The 26,465-nt window shown below is 37.9% G+C and overlaps 2 protein-coding genes across 7 annotated transcripts in view; one reads left to right on the forward strand and one right to left on the reverse strand.

Annotated features, from left to right (window-relative positions):
- Positions 1 to 234: 234 nt before the first annotated feature.
- Positions 235 to 21,634, reverse strand: sh3d19 (SH3 domain containing 19). Of its 5 annotated transcripts, none has more exons than XM_074629460.1 (21): positions 21,414 to 21,634; positions 13,617 to 13,656; positions 11,854 to 11,894; positions 11,498 to 11,537; positions 11,108 to 11,234; positions 9,905 to 10,082; positions 8,654 to 9,694; positions 7,515 to 7,616; positions 7,156 to 7,262; positions 6,668 to 6,708; positions 6,370 to 6,583; positions 6,215 to 6,283; positions 4,782 to 4,925; positions 4,605 to 4,677; positions 3,434 to 3,564; positions 3,263 to 3,321; positions 2,944 to 3,173; positions 1,925 to 1,974; positions 1,576 to 1,762; positions 704 to 807; positions 235 to 588 (listed from the first exon to the last, which is right to left on the reverse strand). In XM_074629460.1, the coding sequence occupies exons 1-21, from the start codon at positions 21,496 to 21,498 to the stop codon at positions 481 to 483; spliced, it is 3,171 nt and encodes a 1,056-aa protein (XP_074485561.1). In that variant the 5' UTR covers positions 21,499 to 21,634; the 3' UTR covers positions 235 to 480. The 5 variants fall into 5 exon arrangements, with proteins under 5 accessions (XP_074485561.1, XP_074485560.1, XP_074485562.1 ...); XM_074629459.1 differs by having other exon boundaries at positions 704 to 810; XM_074629461.1 differs by having other exon boundaries at positions 704 to 810; positions 1,576 to 1,681; positions 9,905 to 10,103.
- A 4,553-nt stretch (positions 21,635 to 26,187) lies between these two features.
- The window catches only part of fhip1aa (FHF complex subunit HOOK interacting protein 1Aa), a 35,264-nt gene continuing 34,986 nt past the window's right edge, over positions 26,188 to 26,465 (forward strand). The window contains exons 1-2 of one of the 2 annotated variants that reach the window (XM_074629463.1): positions 26,219 to 26,283; positions 26,366 to 26,449. The gene's annotated coding sequence lies outside the window, so the exon portion shown is untranslated. Of the gene's footprint in view, positions 26,450 to 26,465 lie in introns of both variants that reach the window. The other variant, XM_074629462.1, reaches the window with a different exon arrangement.

The raw sequence follows: 26,465 nt of genomic DNA on the forward strand, positions 1-26,465 counted from the left end.
ATGTAATAACTAAACCAGGTTACGAAGAGAAAGTAGGAGACATCTTCACATGTAGTGTAAAGCGTTTTGAGTGGTTAAAAGCGCTATATAAATGAATGACCATTACCATTCAGGCATTAACCACATGTACAAAATATATAATTTGTGGTAAAAAAGTAATGAGACAAACCACTAGATGGTGCAAATGTACAGTTGGTGAAGAATCCAAAACAATTTGAATCAATATACAGCATATTTAAATTGCCAGCCAGCTTTACTCTTGTTTATTTATAAACATGATAAATTATTCACAGAACATTTCATTTCAAGGCAGCAGATGAGAAAAGATGTTGTGATATGAGATGAAATACTGCATTCCAGTTAAAGGCAGTTCACTTCAGACTTCCACTTCTGCCGAAAACATCTGTCCTCAGATCTCGTTTCAGTTCTGGTCACTCATCAGTGTCTGTGTATTGTTGTACTGAAAGCCACGTGGTGCTATCACAGCATTTGTACATAGTTTTTAGGAACCAAGGCCCGTTTCCCTCTCAAATCACCCTGGAACCATTCGTCATCAACGGACTCCAGACCGGTTACTATATCCCCAACCTGGGAGAGAAGAGAAGGGAGTGAGACATCTGAATGGCACTGCTTTCTATAAATAATCTTCATCTGTGAAGTTGTAATTTATACATTACAGAAAAAAAAAAGTTAATCAGTATACCTGCAGAGTGAGCTCCTCATCACACTCTGATGTGTAGTTGAACATAGCCCTGGCTCTACCACCACCAGCAGCTCCACTCTGCTGCTTATTAGACGACTGCTGGCCTGTTGAAGAACACATATACTGGATTAATGAATAATAATGATGTTGGCCTAGTAAAACTGTCCATTTGTGCCTATTAGAGCTGAAACAATTCGTAGATTAATTGATTAGTCGATTGACAGAAAATTGTCAAATATTTTTCTTACTTTTCCAAGTACAATTACCATACATACTACTTAAAAGGGAGTATTTGGTGCTTTTCTTCGACCTATGAAATAGTAACCTGAATACCTTGGTCAGGCCAAACAAGCATTTAAGTCAAGACGTCATCTTCGGCCCTTTTAAAATTATGCGAGGCACTTTTATAGTTCGATTAATTGAGCAATTCATTGGCACATGAATAGATAATGAAAATAATAAGTGGTTGTGGCCGTTCTGCCGTTAACGTTGCTAACATTGAAATCTCTTAAGCTTGTGTTAACCACAGAACTTAATTCAGGCATCAACTAAAAACCCATTCATAAAACCCATTGACTTCCAGACGAGGGAACCGGAAGTGCTAAAATGCTAAAACTCATTTCTTAGTTATAGGACTCATTCCTGCACCTCTCTACGGTTGTCAATGCAGTAGCTGACAGGAAGTAAACTTCAAAAGCTGTTGCCCGAGCAACAGAATGGCAATGAAAAAGTCTATAAGACACTTTCTGTTGCTCTATCTAAATATTTGCCTTTATTGACATCCTAATGATAGTAGATTAGAAATACTGGAGATAATAATGAAAGTCATTTTGTCATATCAACAACAAACCGATGCCGTGAGAACTTCATACCTGTGCTGCTCTCCACAAAAGCGCTGGGGAATATGCCCTCTTTGCCATTGAGCTGGCCGCTGCTCCACTCAGCGTCAATTTGCTGGCTGATCTGGATACGGTCGCCCTGTTGAAACGACAGGTCGCTGTCTGAAGTCCCAGCATAGTCATACAGAGCCACCACCCACACCGCACTAGGCCGAGATGCCTACAGAGTGACCAGGACAAGAGATGAGATGATATAGTTATGTGTAAAACGTTCAGCTCTAACAAACCTTTATCAGATTTTGTTAGTTTTACAGAACACACTGGGTGTGTAGCAAAACCCAACCTCCTTTTTGTTGTTTCTGTTTATATAAATATTTGTTACCTGAGCAGGTTTGGCAACTTCAGGGCGCGTACCTGGAGATTTAACCATACCTGTCGGAAACAATGGTGTACAGGTTACTAAAAATGAAACACATACCAACCATTCATTCATTCCAAAAACACGCACACCTTGAGGTAGTCGTTATTAACATATTGACGAATCACTGAAATAAGGCAGCGCCTCAACCTAGATTTTTTTCTGTGAATTTCTGGGGTCTTGTGACCTGGTGGGGAGGTCAAATTGTACAGTTTAATACTTTATAAAATGTATTTGAAGTGTGTAATAATGTATTTGTGTAATACATTTGTTACATTTTGCTGATTCCTACATTTTTATAGTGTGTATATTTAATTTTGGGGACTTGTATACCAACAAAATACAGCTACAAATTCAGTATTTATATTCATAAGATGCAGTATTTTCAACCAGAATGAAATTCAAAAGGCCAAATTTCATGATGGGAAATAAAACTGTAATGTACTTTCCTAATAATTTTCTAGGAGGAAAGAACCATGTAATCTTGGTACTAATTATAAGGTAAATAGATACAACATTCTGTCACAGTTATTTTAGTTGTGTTGGGTTTATAAGTACTTGTTGATTATATAAAGAAACCTGCAGAAATTATAATTCAACAGCTAACTGAATAAATAAAATATGATTGCAGAAATTTGGGGGTGGGACTTCAACTCGTGGCCTCAGTATCTCTAAACTCCTCCTGGTTACAGCCCTCGTTGCAGGAGTGTGTTAAGACCTTTTGTAAACAGCTGTTTAATGAAACAGAAACAGAAGCACAGATATTCCTGACATGCCACAGAGGGAAATGCCAACATAAAGCAAAAGGATGGATAAAGGCTCTTCACTGATGGACACAGCTGCTCTTTTGTATCAATTTGAGGACAACATGTTGGTGTAGTGTAAATGTTCCCAACACAAGTTAAACTAACTCTTAATGGCCAAATCAGCACATAGTGAAGAGAATGAATGGATTTAGTCTCTGTACTTCCAGGTAATCTCACCAGGCAGTGCTATCCCGATGGACTTTCTCTTCGGCTGAATTGTGGCCGGAGGTAGATCTTCAATGACCTCTACAAAGTTAAGAGGGAAGGTACCGGTCGAGACGCCGAGCTGTCCCCGAGCCCAGTCCTGTCCAACGTACGCCTTCAGCTGGATCTCATCCCCCTCAGTGAACGTCAGTTCACCACTGTTCTCCCCCTCAAAGTCGAACCTCGCCACGCATCTCGGACCACTTTAGAGGAGACGTTTCAAACGTCAGGTTAGCTCATCAGAGTAGTTTGTAAAAGCTGGTGCAAACAGTTAATGATGTAAAAACTGTACCTGACTCTTGGTGGTGGTGGCTTCGCTTTACGTTCAGGGAGGGGTTTTGGTGAATTTGACTAGTTGGAACAATGACATTTTTCAATTCAGGTAATCCTTAAACATACTAAACATGTCACCAAAGAGGTGATTGATGCATTGCAAGAATGGATTTCAATGGTTGAAACTTACCAGGACTTTGACGTGATTGGCGGGAAAGAAACCAGTAGATCCCCTACAAGTGCCTCTGTACCACTCACTGTCCACCTGCTCCACCATGGTGACAACATCTCCTGCTCTCAGACTCAGCTCTCCTGGACCCTCTGTGTGTGCGGAACAAACACATCAGCCATTTATGGCGTCATAAACATAATCTAACCAAGCTAAAAAACTTCCAAATGCAAAACAACAAATCATTGAACGAATTTCAGTTATACACTAATTTGGATTATTTTCAGCCAGCCCATAACTATGTATCAAAAATGAACATGCATAATAATAATAGTTTGAAATAATAGTTTGACATTTTGGAAAAATACTTTTTTGCCAGTCTCCTAACAGTGCCGGGTTGTGTCTTTAAGGTAACCCGCAAATGCAAAAACTCATCATATACTGATGCTTTGTCAGTACCCTCGGCGTCACTTTTTGGTCGCAGTAAACACGTGCTTAATGTTGTGAATTATACAAAAACACTTGCTTAGGTTCAGGCAATAAAATCACTATAGTTATGTTTAGGAAAAAACAACATGGTTGGGCTTAAAACTACTACATTTGTACAGTGAACATCACACTAAACGTGGACATTCTTAGTTAGTGTGTATGAATAAACACATGATATACTACATGTGAATTATTGAGCTTTAAAGGTGTATTTTTGAATTTTGGACAGAGCCAGGATAGCCATTTCCGCCTGCTTTCGCTCTTTCTGCTAAGCTAGTTAGTTAAGCTAATTGCCTCCTAGTTCCAGCATTAAGACTGAAAGCACAGAGAGAAAGATAGCCTGGCTCTCAAAGTTAAAAATGACCTTTCCCACAACTCAAAAACTCACTTATTAGTACACTAAACAAGCTACATACAATTTGTTTAATCCATGTGCATATGTTTTTACTGTGGAGACAACCAGGCTAGCTGTTCCTGCTGTGCTAAGGTACGCTAATTGCCTCCAGGCTCCAGCTCCGTGAATACATAACGCGTTGACAGAAGTGGTATTAATCTTCTCATCTCACTTTTGGCATGAAAGTGAAAAAGAGTATTTTCCAAAATGTCAAACTATTCTTTCAATATATTGTCTCGTCTTAGTGTTATTATTTAATCTCAGTCAGTATTAGCAGCTGTTTGGTTTAAAAAAACACTGATGTGTCACCTGGATTGAAGTCATGTATCGCCTGCACCTTAAGCTCATGACCAGCTCCTACTGAACCAGCAGAACTGGTACCCTATAGGGAGAGAACAAAGACACTTAAAGGTTCATGTGTCAGAGCCCACCGGGCAAAATGGTCTCAAGTATCAAAGACGACGTGTATTCACTCATAAATATTACCTGTGGTGGGGACGTGTGTGAGACAGAGGACAGAGGATTTATGACCTTTATGCGAGACTTGTCGACTCTGCCTGTGGTGTCTCCAACTTGGCACTCAAACGTATTGTGGTTAATCTCCTCGAACAGCAGAAGCACTTCATTTTGCTATTGAAAAGGCCAACAAAGGAATTAACTGTATAGATCTATTGAAGCTGATTTAGAGGGATTGTGGAATTGAGACTAGTAGTGCACTTTTATGTTAAAGGGGACATATCATGAAAAACTCACTTTTTTCAGTGCTTGTGCACATACATTTGAGTATCTGTAGTGCCTATTAACCCCCCAAACTGTGAAATAAGACTACCCAGTCAGTTTTTTGTTGGCTGCTTAGGTCAGAAAACATGTGATTCAACAAGCCATTCAGATTTGGCTCCCTTCCTATGCATACTTGCCAACCTTGAGACCTCAAAAATAGAGAGGATTTCAAAACCAAAGTGGTCTGAGGGTCCTCCCCCATAAAATTTTGAGTTTCAGAGACTTTGTTTCCTGCAGTCTGGTGACTTTAAAACAATGAAAATAACTACACTGCAACATTTTATGCTAAACTTTTAATTTTACCTTTAATTCTCAGGAAAGAAAACTGAATAATTTGCCTCTCTGGCGTAAACTTGGCGTTTGAATATCTAGCATAAACTAATATTCCTCAGTCATCAGTTTTTATTCCTTTTTATGCACCTGCTTGAGTATTTCTTTCTGTTAGTACTCTCCATTTCTCTCTCCGTCTCTCACTCACTGGAGGCCCTTTCATACACAATGCGACAACGGCACTACTGCACTCTGAAACCCATTATTTCTAATGGCTCGCGCCACGCCATGACAGCTTTTCACTGCATCCAATAAAGCCCAACTTTGGGTGCTGCACACTGTGATGTGAGCTGAACTCAGCGGCGAGCACAGCTCAAACATGAGCTCAAACTGAGCTGTATCGCAAGCATAGACTGCTCTCTTCGGGTGAAATACAGGAGAATTGTGACCCCGGAAGGAAACTGGGATAGGGCAATGAAAAACGTGAGTCTCCCTGGAAATCTGGAAGGGTCGGCAAGTACAGTATGTTCCTATGTCACGTGCAGGCTCATTAGAATATATCGCCCACAGCTTGAGAACTACCCGTACAAAGGTGCACCATATTTTTCTCACAAGCCAATCAGAGCAGACTGGGCTTTTTCAGGAGGGGGTCTTAAAGAGACAGGCGCTAAAAAGGAGCGTTACAGACAGAGGGTGAATACAGGTATATTCAGACAGACAGTATGAGAAAAATACTGTGTTTTTTGAACATTAAACCATGTACACATGTTCTAGTAGAAACCTAAAATACCTATAAGTTTGAACCTGAAAATGAGCATGATATGTCCCCTTTAAGGCAATATATGAGCCAGTAAACGTAGTTTAGACACCTGAAATGACAGTTCTCCTGTATTACTCCCATTGAAGTCAAAGGCAGCAATCCCATGAGGAAGTGGATACTGTTGAGAGAAAGCAAAAATGAAACAGGTGCTCATCAATGGGTATTTGAAACATGATAAGTCATACAGTGGTTTCTCTCTCTCACAGTGTATTTGTTGTAGAGACTGTGGCCTGGGTTGGGCCTTGGAGGTAACACAGGTCCTTTCCTGTGGGACTTCTCTGCCTGGGGTTTAGGTGAAGTTCCCCATGACGCTGAATGGGATCGACCTGCGGCCTGAAGGCTGGGTGGGGGAGGTCTTCCTGGGCCTGTTTTGGCTGGAGGTGGGCGAGCAGGGAGGGTTTTGCTTGAAACCAGCCTCCTGAAGCGCAACACAATCATCAAGTTGAGTAAAGTAGCATCTTTATACAGTGTACCAGCATTTAATTTTTTCCCCTTAACTCACCGAGCAGGTAGTGATGGCTCCGGCTCAAACTGGAAAGACTCCTGCAGAAGAAATCCAATTGTGCATTTGTATTGCCACTAAAACACACTCACAGCCTACAAACACTGGAAACCATAGAAACCAGACTACAACACCTAGCATTCAGCCACATAGCTAGATTCAGCTCAACAGCTGGCAACGTGTTCATTGGACTATAATTGTTTCCTTGTTTGTAGAGAGGAAATGAAGCAGGTGAGCTACACAGACAAGATAAACCTGATTGAGAGGGGACTCAAAATGTTCTACGTCATTGTTTATGAATAGATATACACCAATAGCACAACACCTTTTAATTAGATTATTTTTCGAGGTTGACATACATGAAAGAAAAAAAACACTCTCCTGATGTATTTTCAGGTCTACAAAGAATAACCTTTACTCCTCTGAGGTGTTCAGATGTATAGTGTTTATAGATGATTTGTGAGCGCTCAGTGGGATGTAAATCTTACCTGGTGGGTGAGAGTGGGTGTTTGGCTGTGGTTCACTGACGTGTTTAGGGAGCCTACAGGCTTCTGAGCAGGGAGAGGAGGGGGACTGTCCTGATGATTATCTGACACTGAGAAGAGAGATCTGTCTTTACCACAACATACTGTGCTCCAAGTGTTTTGAAAATAGAAACACAGGACAGGTACAGTATGTACAATATCAATAAACTATAAAACACAGTGTTTTTTGACAGCATAAAAGACATTGCATCTATGGCAATACCAAAAAGCAACATATCAAATTTAACAATTAACTTATTTTGACAGTAATCCCATACATTTCAACAATTACATAAGGTTTACTGTAATAAAGGGGGACTCACATGAACCAGTTTGGCTGGGGACCCTGATGGTGGTTGGTCTCCGTGTTAAACTTTGTCTTTTGAAAGAGCCTCCATTGCTGTCCTCATTACGCTGAGGCTTGTCTGGGATGTGATGGGAACAAAGAGACACTTGACTGTAGAGCTGTGTATTTATGTTACACTGTTGATTGTCACGACAAAGTTACAGCATGTAACTCGTAAAACTGCAGTTCTTACATTTCTATTTTTGTACAAATAATATATTAGTAAGCTTTAGAGAAGGTTGGTAGATGTATTTTTGAATTTGGTTGAGAACCAGGCTAGCTGTTTCCCTATGACTCTGGTCTTTATGCTAAGCTAACTAGGCTAATCGCTCCAGGCTCCAGTTCTGCACATCACGCATAGAAATGAGAGTGATTTAGATTTTTGTGTCATTATTTTTTAAGCTTATAGAAAAAAACTTTATCTAAAAATGTACAGTGTGTTGGGATTTGGCTGCATCTAGTGGTGTGGTTGCAGATTGCAACCAACTGACTACCTGTCTGCTCACTCCTCCATTTCCAAGACTGCGGTAACGAGAGCCACCGAGTGTAAAACCGTGGTGACGACGTTCGCCTTGCTCAGAGGCCATCCTTACCATAATGACACTACGTTAGGAACAACGAAAGTCAGCTGGTGGTACCACAGTTTTGCACTCTGCGGCTCACGTTACCACAGTTTCACAAGCATGTTGGAGAACTACGGTGGCCTTCAGATAACGTAAAAACGTGAAAGGCTCTCTCTAGAGCCAGTGTTTGGTTTGTCCGTTCTGGGCTACAGTAGAAACATGGCGGAGCAACATGGCGGATTCCATGAAGAGGACCCGCTCCCTATGTAGATATGAAGGGCTCATTCTAAGCTAACGAAAACACAACGATTCTTAGTTTCAGGAGATTATACGCTAATGAAAACATAGTTATGGATTCCATTTCTGCTAATAGATCCCCCGAAATGTTACACACTGTTCCTTCAAATACTTAATCTTACACACGATCTTTGATCTTCATCAACAAGTTATCAGCAGATTAATCTATAATGAAAATGTTCAATAGGGTGCATTCCTATAGAGCAGTATTTTGTCTCACACAATACACAACTTGTAATAGTAAAATGCTACTCACTTGATGGACTGTCCACATACACGTTCTCAGTGGCCATGGAGACTGAGTTGTGGTTGTTTATATTCAGGTTGGGTTTCAGAGGTTCCTTTACATGCTTCACTGGAGGTGAAGGAGGAACTGGTGGAGCGTCCTCTTCATGGATGCTGTTGGCTCTGGTCAGTACAGAGGGACGTGGTCTGTTTAGGTTGGCCGTCTTGTTGAGTAAAGTCTCTAGTTCCTCCTTTACGGGTAGATCCAGAGGTTTCTTCGGGGGCTGTGGTCTGGGGGCTGTTGCAGGGGCTTGGGGGATGTTTATGGTCGATAGGTTCTCATAGATATTTTCTACCACAGTGTGGTTCAACTGAGGTTTAAAAGCTGCAGAAGGTTTTGCAGCAACTGGAGGTTTCGCCGTCCAGGGTCGAGGTTCTGGTTTGGCTGGTTCAACCACATTTCCCTCCTCGGTGCTACTCACGGTCTCAAAGGCCTGGATCCTGGCCCGGATATTGCGTTGACTGTTGTTGGACGTCATCTCGCCACCAGCATCCTCACCTTGTAAGGCCTCGTCTGATTGGTTACCGATGTCGTCGTTCTCCTCACACTCGTTTTCTGCACTAAAGACCTCCAATAACTCCTTTAAATACTTATTCGAGGAGACCTCCTCTGGATCAGAGTGAATGTCATCACAATGTTCACTGTGCTTGACCAAAGTCTGGACTTTGACCTCTTCTGTGATTGCCTGCTTTCTGGGTTTCGTACGAGGACGTGGAACGGGGCGTCGACTGTGTTCTGAGTCTGGTGAAGGGGGAGTAGTTTCAGCAGTAGCAAAAATATGTTTTGTATGAATATCCCAGTGTACGGTGACAGATCTGCTGCAGGTGTGAGGGGAATCTGCTTGGTTGGGTTGCTTTAGATGCGACTTGGAGTCACTTTGGTCCTCAGTGTTTGTGGATACTGCAGTATTTGTTCCAACCTTCTCATCAGCAGGTGAAACAGTTTCAGTGGCTGGTTCTTCGTCCAATGGTTTCGGCAGTGATGGCCGTGGTGGTTTTTGTGGCTTTTTACCTGGAAAGAAATGTAATAATCATGAAAGAATCATCATGTAGAGCAGACATAGAGTGAAACTTCAAGGTCTTATTGACAACATTTCTATGTAGACAAATATATATATAAAAAAAGAATGCAACATCAAGTGGCTGAATGTTATCAATGTTATCAATAGCATCTTTAAAAAGACGCATTTACATCACCACTGATGATTCTCGTATGCCTCACCTGCAGGTCTTTTCACTGCCGATTGTGGAGCAGCACTACACTGTGGGACGGTGGTGGTGGAGGAGGTGTCCTCTCTCACAGGGTCAGTCTGCGTGGCACTTGTGGTGGTGCAGGTGGTCCGGCGGGGGGCTGCAGTGGGCTTGACAATGTGCTCTTCCTGGGTCTTCTCTTGAATCACCTGGTCATAGGATGGTGGGGGCTAAGTCATGAAAAAGAGAGGTGTTCACACAGCCGCACACGTTATTTTCCCCCTATACTGCTTATGATACCTGCTTAGTATGTTAGGATAGTTTATTTAGTGATGTGTATATACAATTCTGTTTTATATAAAGGGCTGTGAGGATACTGTGTCCTCGAGATTTCAAGGTTTTAACAAATGAAGGGAGTTTAAATTCTACAATTTAAAACATACACACAGTGTGTATTTTTTAGGATGACTCCAGTATTAATGAAAGAGTATAATCCAAATGTGCAATACTCTGTTATTAATACTGCATTTATACTGTACATTTTAAGAAATATTCTTATTTAAATTCTAATTTTACTATTCTTGCATTTATATTGAACACACTTAATAGATCCCACTTCTCAGCATTTTGTATTTACTTATTTACACTGTGGTTTTATATTATATGTGTTTGATGCACATATTTCTTATTCTTAATTCTATTCTTATTTCTATTCTCGACATATATTGTGTTGCATATATTGTAGCATTATGTAAATAATTTACATGTTACATACTCCTTTATTTATATTTCTTACATTTCTTTATGCTGTTATATAAGAGCAACTGTAAAGTCCCAATTTCCCTGTGGGATCAATAAAGTATTTCTGATTCTGATATATTTAAATTCTACTACTTTTGGCCAACACATTTCTCCACCAAAACTTTATTCTGGGCAGTGTGGTGAAAGGCTTTTAAATGATATTTAGACCTTCATGTTGGGAAATAAATTATACAACTTTCCATTTGGCGTCTGCTCAAAATTTTCAGAGAAGGGGAACTTTGAAATTGTGGCTACGGCTCGTAGAACTCATGACTTGTTGCTCAGTTTGTATTTTGTGTTTTTTATTCTTGGAGAGCATGAATCATAAAACACCTAATCTACATACTGACCCAATCTGAAGAACCAAGCATTGTTCAATGATGAAAAAAACCAAACAAGTGGGATCAAACACTGTCAATCCGATGAGGCCTACCTGTGAAACAGTCTGGATGCCTGCAGACCAGCCTGACTGAGGAGGACGAGGGAAAACCACCGAGGTTCCTGGGAACCAGTTGTTACTGGCCAGAGGTTCTGCTGAGACGATGGTGATCTCTGGTCGCCTGAAACACAAACCAAACATATCTATTGGACACCAAAATACACATCAACATCCACAATACAGATGATTTATTTCTCCTTGATAACTTGATTTATTTCTTAGCCTAGCTGGCAAAGTACAGTGCTCTTATTAGAGGTATTTGTAAAGCAACAAAAGAGATAACTACAGTCGTCTATTTCAATCCCCGTAAATGAGAAGCTGGTCCAGAAGTAACATCAACAGTGATTATAACGTTCTCTACTCTGGAGTTTTTGTTGACATTACCTTCTTTCTCTGGTGTGGTCACCTTGAGAGTTTGTTCTTGCTGAAGGAAGAAACATCATATTAATTATGTGTCATAGAACACTTTTTTTACATTTAAAAATAATCATATTCTACAGACATTTTTTATTACATTTATGAGTGGAAACATTAAGATTTCACTTCCATTTGTCAAATGAGAAAATATAACTGCATTGTCACTTTTCTGAGGGAAAATTATTTTTCATCCTGAAAAAGTTACTAATTCTCCCATATAAATCATAATATGATTCTGATTTAAATCTTTCATTTTCTATTCAAGGAATGACCCCTTTAAGTTTTCTCAAAATGTCACTGAAGCTCAGTTTTGTCAAACTTACTTCGTTTGATAGCAGCTCGTATAGAAGACAAAGGCCCTTGGCTGAAAAGAGAGCAGAACAGGAAGTCCATTTATCATTAAGGCGTGGGACCACACAAACTAGAGCGGGTTCATACCTTTGTGGTGACTCAATTGTTAATAAGAAAACTCACCCCTGAGCAACGTCATACTATAATGCTCTATCCATGCTGCTACTTTATACTGTTGATGCCAAGTTAAGCAATGAAATGATTTAACTAGTACTTAATTATAGTACTTAATTATTTAATTATTTAACTTTTAACTGAAAAATAGATTAAAGGAAAACGGAGGAAAATTATAATACAGACGATTTAAAAGAGCTGAACAGAGATGGGTAATAGAATAGAATAAGTTAACAGGAAAAATAATATAAAAAGTGACTTTTATAATTGAGATTTTAAAATGTCTACAGATCCATAATATGATACAGTAAGGTGCACGACAGTACATAGTCCGTTTTAGTTTGCAGTATAACTGCTAAAGGGACAAATTATTGCTCACTGACATGTAAACATAAAGTAGAAGTGGCACATGTTAATAAAAGCAGATTAGTAAGAAAAGAGCAGTATAACTTATAACTTAGTGTAGGAGAAAGAGAGTAAGCAGAAATAAACTTTTTAAGGGAGCAAACAAATGAACAACATACATGATGAATGGTTGAAATGGCTTGAATGAAGTTTATATCATAATAAATGTGGGAAGAGCTCAAAGCTGCAAAGTCCTAGTTCAGATAGTTGTGGTTTATTTAAGTTTAGGCTTTAGTCAGGTAAATATTTGTTCACTTCTGTCTAACTATTCAACAAACAATTGCTTATTCTAGGCAAAAATATCTGACACAGGTTAAAGAAAACTGAAGGTTTATATCACAAAACATACTTCCAGTATTGTAAAACATGAAGATTTTCAGTGGTACATAAGAGAAGAATAACATCCCTGCAGGTGCTGTTCATGTTCTCAGTTGAAATCCACCTACCTTACATAAGCATGGTGCCCATGAGGTACCACCTCCAGGCAAACACTATGACTCTTCTACACGACACCTTCTCTCCACACAGTTTCATATCCTCAGGCTGTTTACCTCTCAATGTGTTAAGATTATTCTATAATCCTTAAATCTTCACTTTACACCAGCAATATTACAATAGTAAGATCCCCTGTCGCTGTGCTTTTAAAAGCGTAGAGATTAAACTATGGTGCTGACAGTCTCTTTACCGGAGCTACAGTAAATTCTCTTGACAGTGGAGGCAGGCGCATCAATAACACACATCCTGCTCATTAAGGACCGACAGCAGGAGGGTGATGCAAACTATCTGGGGGAAAGACCGACAGTCCTCGCCGTCGTCTCAACACCACGTGGTTCATTTAATTGATTAGCTGAGCTGCAAACACACAGATCTTCATCCTGTGTGATTTAACTGTGTTTTAAATACATTTCCAGATCTCTATGAGGTCAACAAGTGTCAGTGAGGAGGTTATACTTTCCTTAATATCTGTAAACAACAACTAAATAAAGCAGCATGACGTGTTTGTCCCCGTGTTGACCCTCTGTTGGTCAGTGAGGATAGATCAGTGCATTGTTTTGGTCCATTCACAACCTCACCAGCATCAGCAGATCTGACTGTTAAAGAGATAGTGCCCTGTTCCCAGCAACAGATACCGTTTGGTGAAACTTAACTGTTAGTGGAGCCACAACTTTTAGTAGTAATGCACAAAAAAAACAAAGCTTTAGGAAAAATGACATACCTTGAATGTAAATGATCTGGCTTAGTTCCTTCAGGATGATCTGTAGAGGAAAACAGAGAGAAACAGGTTTTAAAAGTGATGTGTAGCAGCACAGATAACATCCTGGCACTCAACAACATAAATGTCATGAAGATTTATGTTTGTTATAGGAGTGGGCTCTCTGGATAAAATCCTCTATCAAAGTATCTTAATATTCTCATTGGTTTGCTACGTTGCCCACAATGACCCAATAGATACAGAAATATTAAAGAGATCGCTACCACGGTATGGCAAAAAGAAACGACTAAATGTAGTGTAACAGTAGCAGAACTGGAGAAAGGACATAAAGTCAGCAAACTGAATCAGTAATGTCAGTTACACGACAATGTTATCTATCAATGGTTTGTAGGGCTGCCCCCTCTTAGTCGATTAGTCGACTCATCGATCGTTTTGGTTTTAGTCTACTAAGATTTCTTTTGACGATTAGTCGTTTTTTATGCTTTTTTCATGCTGAATGACTTATTTCCAAAAAACTTACGAGCACATCTTTGGTAAACACAAGATTCAAAGTGGTGCTTTTGTGTTATTCTTTGTGGAGAAACTCAGTTTCTCAGATCTGTCGATTAAATCAACTAATCGAAAAAATGTCTTCTTTTCGGTCGAGGACAGCCCTAATACTAACTATTAACCATCATAAGCTACCAGATCAAGTGAGTAATTTCTCATTTGTATCAGGAGCAATGTGTCATTTCATCTTTCAAAAGTGACATAGTCTCACTTTGAGTCATAGTCATTGTTTCATTTAAACCTGCTACTAACAGACTGGACTTAATGAACTAGAAATACAAGAACGATAACCTAACCAGCAGGATCAGCAATTACATCTCGCTGAACCAGTCAGTCTCAAGTAACGCATCTAAATTTAGTGACGAATACTTAACCGTGATGATCGATGTTATCCATTCCCACATTTTTACATTTCATTACCCACTGAAAAATTTGACGCTGAAAATATGTTTAATTGATGTATATTATACGTTTATTTGTCTTTCGACGTTTAGTTTAGATTAAGGTTATTCAAGGTTGAAAAGTGAGAGATTAGTAGACATCTAGTGTAAGTCTAGGCGTTGTTTCAATCTGTGAATCTGTGTGTGAAAAAAAGTATACAGTTATATATCTAACTATATGTAGCCAATAAATCCTGTGGTCTATATCAGAGCTGAAGCATAGAGGTGATGTTGAAAAGACGTCATTCGCTCAGTGAGAGAGAGATAAAAAAGATAGCTGTACTCTAACTTGATAACACACAAACTACAACAACAAAACAAGTGGACAAAAAAAAACTTTTAGCAACATAACTGAACATAACGCACTGGACATTATCCTAAAAATGGAGGTAGGACGATTAATAGATACTGCATTGAGTAAATGTGACTCTATAACAATAATGCCAGGAATAAGGCCGTTGAAAGGGATATACAGAGGAAAGTCAGTATTAAAATGACTGATTTTATAATGATTATATAGTAGGTAACCCTGGATAAACTATTAACTGGTACTTTCCCACGTGCTGCTCCAGACACACACAAAACACTTTGTTCTATTATTTCCTGGATCTTTATGGTAGTGACCTGGATTTCATGTCTTACTCAAACAACCAGCGGTAAAGAGGCATAAAGCAGATTTCACACCGCAGTCCATTAGTTAACAGTTAGTCTAAGGAGCAACATCAGTAATGCAAACAATCTAATCTAATAAAAGTTCATTAGTTTCCTCGTATTTGAGAGTAAACATCTTTAGAAGAATACTGAAGAAATAAATGCAGGCAGTGGTTGAAGGCAGCATTGTTGTTACTGCCTCCAGCCTGAAACCATGACCCCGTTGGCAGGCAAATAATCCACCTGTCACACCTGTTGCTTGTTATCTGTTAGTGTCACAGAGCTACTGCCTCAAGTTACACTTTAACATGAACTTTCCCTTAACAAGAAAGAAGTGTTAAGCTCTGTTACTTCACACAACCATCACCATTTGCTTGTAAATATGTGCTAAATACACAGTTGTCTGGTTAACTTTACTTTCACTCAGGCATGTGATTTCTGCAATGATGCCCCTACCTGTGAGGAATTAAAGGAATAAATAAAAAATTGTCAGCATCAAAAGATAATTCCCACCAGGATCCTCCAAGTGAGTGTCTGAACATGACGAACAACTTGAAGCACACACCGTCACAAACACCCACAGACAACAGAAAAGAGAGGGAGGTTCCTGTGATATCTCAGCGCTCCTGTGTTTACCTGGCCAATCTGATGAACTGGAATGTGGTCATTCAGGAAGTGTGGGTTGTGCCACACGACGCTGCATCGTCACTGTCTTTTTTCCCACAAAGTAGAAGGTCACATCGCTCTGTGCCACTAACTGGCACAAGTTTAGAAATACTTGAATAATTAACTTCAACATGATGTGATTGTACCTCCACTAAGTCATAAAGTCACAGCTATTTGTTGGCTGAAAATTCAACTGATCAATGAACTAATCAAACTTGACATACATAGCATCTTTCACACATGTTAGTGTGATGAAACTGAAACAAAATACTACTACTAGAACTGTGATGTGAATGGAGACTATTGCTCACACAAGTACTATACTGTACAAGCATGATGCCGAAATAAATAAAGTAGAAAATACATGACCAATAATAAAAACTACAAAGTATTAAGAGATTATTTATGATCACAGAATCACTGTGGGTTAAATCCAGGTTAAAAATAAGCAAGCTTTTAAACTTACATTTAAAAAGATCCACAGTTTAAGATACCCTTTAGACCTCCTGGTTTATACATTTTAAAAGCATTTCAGATATGTTATCAAATATAAAGGCCATGTAGTGATTTAAAAATAGTAATAGAATATAAAAATCATTATGAAAACTACCAGGTAGTCTGTCAAGCCAGCAACTAGTATTACTATGAATCTCTTTGTATTGCTTTCAGGGGGAAGAGTATGCACTTTGGTGATACATTATATTTGGTAAATAAAAGATTTGGCGAGTCAAAAGTAACAATATAATAGCTCACTAGTTGGTTGAGCTGTAGGAATGACTGCAACATTGAGACATTGATGTCTCGAATACATCTTTTAGTATTGATTATAGGGCATAAACCCAGCAGAGCTTTTGATTTTCACAAGACCTGGAAGCACACTTATTATTTTTTAATTATTATTGTTACATTTTTTAATTAATTCATTAATTGTATTATTATTATTATCTTTTTTATTATTATCTTTTTTAATTAATTAATTAATTTTGTTATTATTTTATATTTATTCTTATTATTCTTATTCTTTTTTTTCTCCATTAATAATTGATGAATGTACCTAGCAGGGCAGGAATTTGTTCATGTGGGTGAGAGGGTTATCGTGTATGTGAGGGTTGGGTTGGAGTCGATAGAAGGGATGGTTGTTTGTAGTTTGGTTCTTGTTATTTTTTATATGTCCTGTCTGTCAAATCAGAGATCTGTTTATTCGGACATCTTAGACTGTTTATTGTTCAAATACTGGTGTAAAATCAATAAAAAGATTTGAGAAAGAGTATGAACTGAAGACTAAACTGAAGAAACAGCCACATAAAGTTGTGTATTATGAGCTCAGCTATGAAATGAGATGCAAGGAGATAACACTGGGAGAGCATGCTGGTATGTAGAAAAGCAATAGCCTTAGATTTGATCCCGATATAGCCTGTGAGAGTATCACAAGTTTACTGGTTAGATCAGATTTTTTTAGGTGAATGTGAATGTAGGCCAGATGAGGACCGTTTCATAGAGCCTCATTTATACATCAGTCGGTTTCAAAGAGATTTTGTCCTGGTATCTATTGGTACTTATCTAAAATATTAATCAAACATTACAGCAGAAATTCTTAATTGGGTGTGACAACCATTAAGAGTCCAACATATCCAATTAAACAGAGAAAAATTATGATAAAATGATGCACTGTCTCATCCATGCCATTTAGTCCACAGCCATGCGAGCTAGCGTCTCTGTGAGGCTGGACTTTGGCACCGTAGTGCGATGAGCTAAATGCTAACATCAGCATGCTAACATGCTCACAATGACATCGCTAACATGCTGATGCTTAGCAGGTATAATGTTTACCAAAGTCACCTTAGTTTAGCATGCTAACAATTGCTAATTACCACTCAATTTTTTATTGACTTCCTTTTAAGTGATGTTGGTTTTTTGATAATCTTTTTTATTGTTTTTATAGCTTTTCTTGTTTTTTTTTCTTTTGATTTGTATTCCTTTAATTTTATTGTTTTTATCTATTGTACTGTTTTATCTGTGTTTAAATTTCACCTTAGTTTTGTCTTGCGTTTGTTTGGCTTTCTGTTTTTATACTGCCTTATATTCTGCTTTTGCTTTGCCTATCAAAGCCCTTTGTAAAACTCTGTTTTTAAAGGTCCTATATGAATAAAGTTATTCTTATTAAAGACAAAGTACAGCTGAGGCTGATGAGAATGTTATGGATTTTGCAGATATTTAAATAATAATTTTGACCTGATGGTGGCACTAGATGAAAAGTTATAAGATCACCAAAATGATCAATATTCATCCTCTGGGGACCAAGGATATTTGTACCAAAGTTTGTTCATTTTGTTGTTGAGATATGGCCTAAGCAGGACAGATAATAATGCACTATACTCATTTTTAACAGTGTCTTCTGCACTATATTCACTGTTTTAATAGTCCTGTATCACAGCTGTTACCCTGCACTATATTCAGTTTTAACAGTTTTCTTCATCTCCTTGTATTTTTATATCTGGTATATTTTTTTGTACTTTTTACTTTGCACTACTAACTTTATTACTGCCTTTTTACTAACATGTTTTGCACTATGGAACTGTGATGCTGGAAACTTCAATTTCCCTCGGGATTAATAAAGTTACTATCTATCTATCTATCTATCTAACCACCTGACTGTGTAAACTGTGCTAAACACGTTTGTTAAGTAGTCCTGGAAGAATTATTAACTTTGCGTATAATTTACTAAAGGCTTATTTAACCTTAAAACATTCAACTGAGAGCAATACATTTGAGAAAATGTAAAACACAGTAACACTCTATAAGGTTTTGAATTATATTTCCAATCAGTATACTCATCCCGTTGGTATTTGTGGCCCACTGACACATGAAAAGACGCCACAAACACACGAGAAAGCTGCTGAGGTCGGCAGGAAAGGATTCCCTTCACAGCCGACGCTCTCACTTGAACACATGCTGACATTACTCGGCACAGCGACAGCAGTCACAGAGCAGCTGGTAAGCCGGCTGGCAACAAAGGGAGGGAAAGAAAAACAATCCGCCTCTGAGTGTCTTCGAACTTCATACCAGTGAAGTCAGAGGCAGATGAAAACCGATAAAGGGTTTAGTCACCCTCCAACTTCAGCTAAAGTGGCTTTTTTCCAACAGGCATGGGCAAGTTTGCCGATTCACATCGACGACAGTGTGTCACATTCAACTCATGCGGGGATAAATACAACATTTTTGTTGTTGTTAACGGATGATTGGGCCAAACAGATTCGCCCTCACTTGAAAAACAAGTCAGATTATGGGTGTCATTATGACTGACTAACACAATGTCAGCATGCTTCAGCCAGAGAAGATTAGATGATGTCAGATCAGACGAGTGATTCACAGTGGAAACTACCTGAAATGGCATCTGACGTGGATCCATAATGTTGAGGCCAGAGATGGTGAAGTGTATCGTGTAACTGTCAAACTACTACTTATTCTGAAAGGATTGAAAACTGCATCACGTACACACAAGTACAGCTTATTCATGATGCAGAAATCCCAATGCAGACAGCTGTTGGGGTCAGGGTGTGGCTGGGGTTAGACCGGCTGCAGATAGCAGGGCAGGGCACAGGGGGGGTTCAAGAAATAAGGGTTTGCACAGCAGGTGTTGCTGAGAAAAACGAAGACATAGAGGGGAAACTCGGCAGCTGACTGAAAATGCAAGGTACGGTTTGTTCATTACAATCACAGGCTGAATACTGACACTACAAATCTGTAAGCAAAGCCAGAACTACAAGGAACAAGAGAGTTGTTTCCTATAGCATGTGTTGCTCTGAGGTGTGGGCCAACGTTTCTATAACCACTGGGTGGGAAGGTAAATTACTGTATAAGGTGACAGACAGGTTTTCACTGTTACTCTCAACTGTTACAGGCACACCTATGTAATTTAATGACACTTTCACTTGATGGCGCTCTGATGATTTTTTTAGTGATAGGATAACATATTTGACAAGATACTGTAGACAGCTGTGTGTCAGGTGTCAACAGCGTCTGATAACAAAAAAAGTAATTGAGTATTATTTTGTTGTTAGTGCCTTATCTACAAATTGTGCAGACTTTACACTTTTGCTGTGCAGTCCACAATGAATGTTTGTTGTGTTTTTCCCTCCTGTTCCAGACTTCCATTTGTTTCCATTAATTTCTGCATGACATCATGGAAATTAAATAGCACACACTTGCCATTCCATTAGCACACAACAATAATGTGACGTTGACATAAAATGAATGCAGATGTCACTGTGGTGGATTACTCAAGTTTCAAGTGCGCTTCTGCAATTTGCACAACACTTAAAGTACTTTCAATTTTGCACAGCAGATATATATCTTTAACTCTATTTTATTGTATTTTTTTATTTCTTCTATCTAATTACCACTACATTTTTATTGATTTTTTTATCATCTTTTTTATTGTTTTTATAGCTTTTAATGTTTTTTTTCTTTTGATTTGTATTCCTTTAATTTTATTGTTTTTATCTATTGTACTGTTTTATCTGTGTTTAAATTTCACCTTAGTTTTGTCTTGCGTTTGTTTGGCTTTCTGTTGTTATATTGCCTTATATTCTGCTTTTGCTTTGCTTTGTCTGTCAAAGCCCTTTGTAAACTCTGTTTTTAAAGGTCCTATATAGTGTAAAGTAGTTGGTATCTACATTTATATAGAGATTCTATCAATCTATCTATCTATCTATCTATCTATCTATCTATCTATCTATCTATCTATCTATCTATCTATCTATCATTTTTTTACACTGAATGTGAAATACATTTGTCTGTGCAATATATCCTTGATGCAATATACACCTCAAGTGCAACTTCCTTTGTTTACATTTATTTATTTATTACATCTACCCTACCTATTTTACAAGTGCAATTACCTCTGTTTACATTACATCTATTTTTATATTTTATACTTCTAGTGTAACACTTCTGTTTATATTTATTTATTACATCTACTTTATCTGTTTTATTTGCTTTATAACTGTGTGTGTTTTTTACCTGTTATGTTTTATCTGCCTCGTTTAGTCTTTTTGTCAAGTATTTGTTTTAAAGCACTGACCAGAAGTGGCAAACTGTGAATCTTGTTGTATTTAATACAATGACAATAAAGCTTTCTATTCTATTCATTTCCTACATAAATAAATGAAAAACAGTGGCTTCCTTCCAAAGTAAAAATACACCCACATCTGTTAAATGATGAGCTATAATGTAAAAAGTGAATGATTTGTAGTAAATTGGTGAAAACATGCAAACCACTGGTTTAGCCTGCTCTTCTTTTAAAACTCTCCTCACTGTCAAACACAAAACCATGGGGTATTAAATCTGTCACTTAGCTCTAAAAAGTCTAAAGGATTTGCTCCTTTTCGACGACAAAATGCTGAACTGACAACCTGTGTTAAGTCTCCGTTAGATGAGTCAGGAAACAGCCTGTTACATTCCCAAACAAACAAACAAACACACAAACATGTACCTGTTGTTGGCTGCAGGCTCCTGGTCCGGACGTCCAGCAGCTCTCTGCTCCCCTCGTCCTCCTCTTCACGGCGGGCTTCATCCATCGTGATTTAACACCATATAGAGATAAATAGTTAAATAAAATACACTTTACTTTACTTTTACTTGGAAGTTAGCTAGTTCATCTGTCTAACCCGGTCGATCAAACATGGTTACTGCCCTGGTCCAGCAGACCACTGCAGGTTTCAGTGTGTCCTGCCCACAGAGCACTGCAGTGGGCGGAGGTGTAGTGGTGCCACTCACCGTCAGGAGTCAGGACCACCACCGACACACACTGTAGGCTGCACAGTCACAGCAGGGTCAACCCTCTTTCATATCATTTTATTGTGTGTATTGTATCTATGGTGTAGCCCAGGGCTCTTTAGCTCCTCTCCAGTGGCTCCCTGTATAATTATAAAAAAAATTAGTGGAAATTAATAACTTTTTTTTGTTAACATTTTAATTTTAATTTATCATTGTTGTAGGTCTAATGTAGGCTACGCCGGTACGACAGAGTAGGCTATTAGGGACACATTGAGGAAAAACAGATAAATCTGAGATTTCGAGAACAAAGTCAGAAGTTTAGGAGGAAGAATTCATAGGTTTATGAGAATAAAGTCATAATATTAGTATATATATGTATAGTAGTACAGTAGTAGTAATTTTACATGTTATTTTCTTTTTTTCTCGTAAAGTTATGACTTCACTCTCGTTATATTACAATTTTTTTTCTTGTAAAGTTATGACATTATTCTCATAATATTACGACTTTTTTATCGTAAAGTTATGACTTTATTCTCGTAATATTACGACTTTTTTTCTCGTAACGTTGTGACTTTATTCTGGTAATATTACGACTTTTTCTCGTAACGTTGTGACTTTATTCTCCTAATATTACGACTTTTTTTATTGTAAAGTTATAACTTTATTCTCATTATTTTACTACTTTTTTCTCGTAAAGTTATGACTTTATTCTGGTAATATTACAACTTTTTTATCGGAAAGTTATGACTTTATTCTGGTAATATTACAACTTTTTTTCTCGTAAAGTTGTGACTTTATTCTGTAAATCTTTGTACGTTGTTTTCATTTCCTATAATTGGAATGATTAGGAGCATTTTTATTGCCTCAATGGCTCTCAACATGGCGATGGAGAGCCAGCGAGCAGCTAACGGTGCTAACAGCTAACGGTGCTAACAGCACTAAACAGTGCAAACAACAGCGAAAGTGCTGGCAGAGCCAGCAGTGTTTCCCTGATGGGGAACCAGAAGGTGGGTGCTACGCTTCTCTGACGACGCTGTTGGTTGGGAAGGCGTTATTAGCAGTAACCGCTAGGCTACTTGAGAGCAGTGCAGAGCAGCAGCCCTGAGCTAGCCAGTGGGGCACGCTCACATGCACCAACATGCACTATAAGGCATGTGCAGCTGGCCCATGTAAACAAAGCACAGAGAAGCTCAGATTACAACACACACAGAGAGAGAGACTTAATTATCTGCTCAGGTAGACGTTACTCCTCTATGTCTTTACATAGACAATAGTTGTTTGCTGCTATATTAATGCTCTGGATATCGAATGTCGCACCTTCAGGCCTATGCTTGTTTTTTTTAGCAGAATGATGTGATATTGGGGATGGGAGGGAGGGTTTTTGTGAATGTTCGTTCTGTTTATTCAAAATGAACAAAAAGCCAATCAACATAGTATTTTTTTTTGGTGATCAAATTTGTATTAGGCCTATTATTTGAACCAAACAGATGTAGACATACAATCAGCAATACAGCAGTGAATAAAGGTGATCAAACAAAGCATTATAAAGGACGGGTCAGTAAGATTTCACAAAAATATGACAGACCACAAAAAGTGAAGTAGCTAAGTATTAGTATTTACTCAAGTCCTGTAGAGCAATTTTGAGGTACTTGTACTTTGTTTGAGTATTTACAGTTCATGCTACTTTATACTTTCACTCCACTGCATCTCAGTGGGAAATAATGTACTTTTTACACCACTAGATTTATTTGATAACTCTACGTTTGTAACATTAATGCAGGACTTTTACCAAGTAACAGAGTATTTCTACACTGTGTTATTGCTAATTTTATTAAAGTTAAATGTCTAAATACTTCTTCTATCACTGGTCATCTTTTTAAAGTCATAAATACCTCATCTGAATGGATGGAGACACAACTCTGAAATTGCAATTAACTGCTTTTCCACTAGATGTTGCTACAGCCCTGGTCATTTTTATAGCCTGTAAACAAACATTAAGTCAAAAATAAATGTCTAAAAGGATATTATTTATAATTTCATGCTGGAAATCAAAATGATCATGATCCCACTGGAACTGCAGAGAGCAACACTGGGTGGATTTAAAGATCCTAAAGCCTATACAGTATAAAGGGTATAATGTGGGGGAAAATAAACATATTAAATGTCAACATGGACAAAATGAGCCAAAATAAGAGAGTCTTGATTTCTGGATTAACTGGACTGGGAATAAGAAATGCTTGTCTCAAATAAGACACAGAGATAAATGTGACAATCCTTATGATTTCAGTCCTGGTTGATTTAGAATTTCTATTTGAGTGAGAACAATGGATTTGTGCTCAGAGTTTATCAGTCTGGAGTCTTTTTGTTGATACATGAGAATAGAAGTAGAATAGAACATTTCTATTTTTATATACATGAGCTTCAAGTTTTCAGATTTGTGTGCATAGTTCCATTTAAGGCCAAAACACCAGCATTTTTTTCGGGTAATGTGAACACAGACACACATTTCTTAATACTGCAAATATATAAATATTGCAATACTTTCATTAATAGTCCATAGGCTCAATCACCACTGTGTTACCTCATTTGGCTATAGATAGTGACTTAAAGCTGCAGTGGGTAGAATTGGAGCAAATATGATAAAAAAAAAAACAGTCACTATATCCTGACAGTAGTGCATGAGACAGGTAATCTGAAAAAAATCATGTGCCTCTGTGTGGAAAACAACCATTCAGAGCCGAGCTGGAGTCTGCCGTCTCTGAGCAGCTGTCAATCACTCACAAACTCTGATCAAACGGTCCAATTAGGCAGCGCTGATCAAATATGAATCAATATTCGGTTACTGTAATGCTTATTTCTCTCCTCAAATGTTTTCAGAATCATCTTGTAGTGTATTGTTAAGCTGTAAAATGAGAAACGTTATGACCCTGCAACCATGTTGAGACCAGATGAGGAAATACCAAGCTCCGCCCACCAGCCACAGAAACAGAAACAAATGAGACTTCTACTTCCTCTTCTTCTTTGGTGTTCATTGGCGGTTGGCAAACCATCTTAGAGGTGCATTACCGCCACCATCTGGACTACTGGAGTGTGGAGCAACAGATTGTACAGAAACAAAATTTAAAAAAATAAAAATAAAATAAAAAGAATAATAATAATAACAATAATAATGATAATAATAAATAAATAATAATAAATAAATAATAATAAATAAATAATAATAATAATAATGAGGAGAACTCTAGATTCGTTTAACTAAATCAGTTTATCTTAAAAACCGAATAATTTCACAGTAGGCCTATATGTTATCTGCTGTATTCCCCAATAGACCTGACAATGAAAAGTCCTGATGTTTTGCCTGCTTTAGTGACTGTAAAAGGTGATTCCTCTGTATACTGTAATTCCTGCAGTGTATCAGTACACGTTCGACAGTTTCTGGTTGATCACAATATATGTGCATTTCCCAGTTGGGTGCTTGCCTATTCTATATAATGTATGGTTAAGACCTTTATGTCCGATTCTCAGTCGAGTGATGACATTTTCTTCCCTTCTTTTCTAACAAATGAGACTTGAATTTGTCACATAGTTCTCATCCATGCTGTCCTTGCACCTCACGTTTTTGTCCAACAGGTGGCGACATACTGTTGAGATGTGACTTCTCTAATCTAATCTGTTATTTTGATCGTGTCTTGATAAAAGTAACCAAATATGACTTTTTTTAACAGCCTCAAAATCAGCATAGGATCAGGCTGTAATGCAAAAATAAGATTATGCAATTCTTATTCTCATATTAAGGTTTTAACTGGAGCCTGGAAAGTGTTGTTTTTATGCAGAGAGGAGAGGTACTTTATGGAGACCAAACACATTCAAGTGGATTAAATAGACACTTTATAGTGAGTTATACTTGTGTTTTTTTTTTTTTTTAATAAATATGTTTTATTGATTTTCAAAGATTTTATCCCACAAAAATAATAGATACAAAACATGTATAAATCAAACAAAATAGATATCATTCATCAGTTCCCAAAGTTAAATCCAAATTCCCTTCTCCACCCACCTATCCACAGGGTCACAGGTTACAGAATACATTTAGTTGCATGAAGGAAAGATATACAATAAACAAAAGATCGGGGCTGGGGAAATAATTAGGAAAATAACTTATAAAGAGAGAAAAGGAAAATAGATAAATGAAAAAGTAAATAAATAAATAAATAAAAATAAGATAAAGAGAGAAAAAGAAAATAAATAAATGAAAAAGTAAATAAATAAATAAAAATAAGATAAAGAGAGAAAAAGAAAATAAATCAATGAAAAAGTAAATAACTAAATAAAAATAAGATAAAGAGAGAAAAAATAATACTTGTGTTTTTTACACATGCATATATAAGCCATTTATCATTTACTATGAGGGAAACTAAACTAGTGCTCCTCCAGTGGATGTGGGCCTGTATGTAGTTTGTCAGTGGGAGGAGCGTCCAGAGAGGATTAGTGCGCTGGTTTCACCTACAGTATGTGTGTCTCTCTCTGTGTGTGTGTGTGTGTGTGTGCGTGTGTGTTTTTGCGTTGCAGACCAGTGAAGTAGCTCGGTAAGGTTACACGTACGCGTATTCTCTTATGAAAGGAGGGGATATTATGCTGCTGTGACCAACTCTGTTATTTCTTCCTGAGAGGACATACCGAGTGTGTGTTTGAGGTTAAACCTGCTGCTGAGCGTCTTTATACCGTCCAACCGGAGAGAGGATCCGTCCCACGGTAAGACAGAGGGAAA

Source organism: Sebastes fasciatus, chromosome 3 (assembly GCF_043250625.1).
Source record: "Sebastes fasciatus isolate fSebFas1 chromosome 3, fSebFas1.pri, whole genome shotgun sequence".
In the NCBI taxonomy this organism is placed as follows: domain Eukaryota; kingdom Metazoa; phylum Chordata; class Actinopteri; order Perciformes; family Sebastidae; genus Sebastes; species Sebastes fasciatus.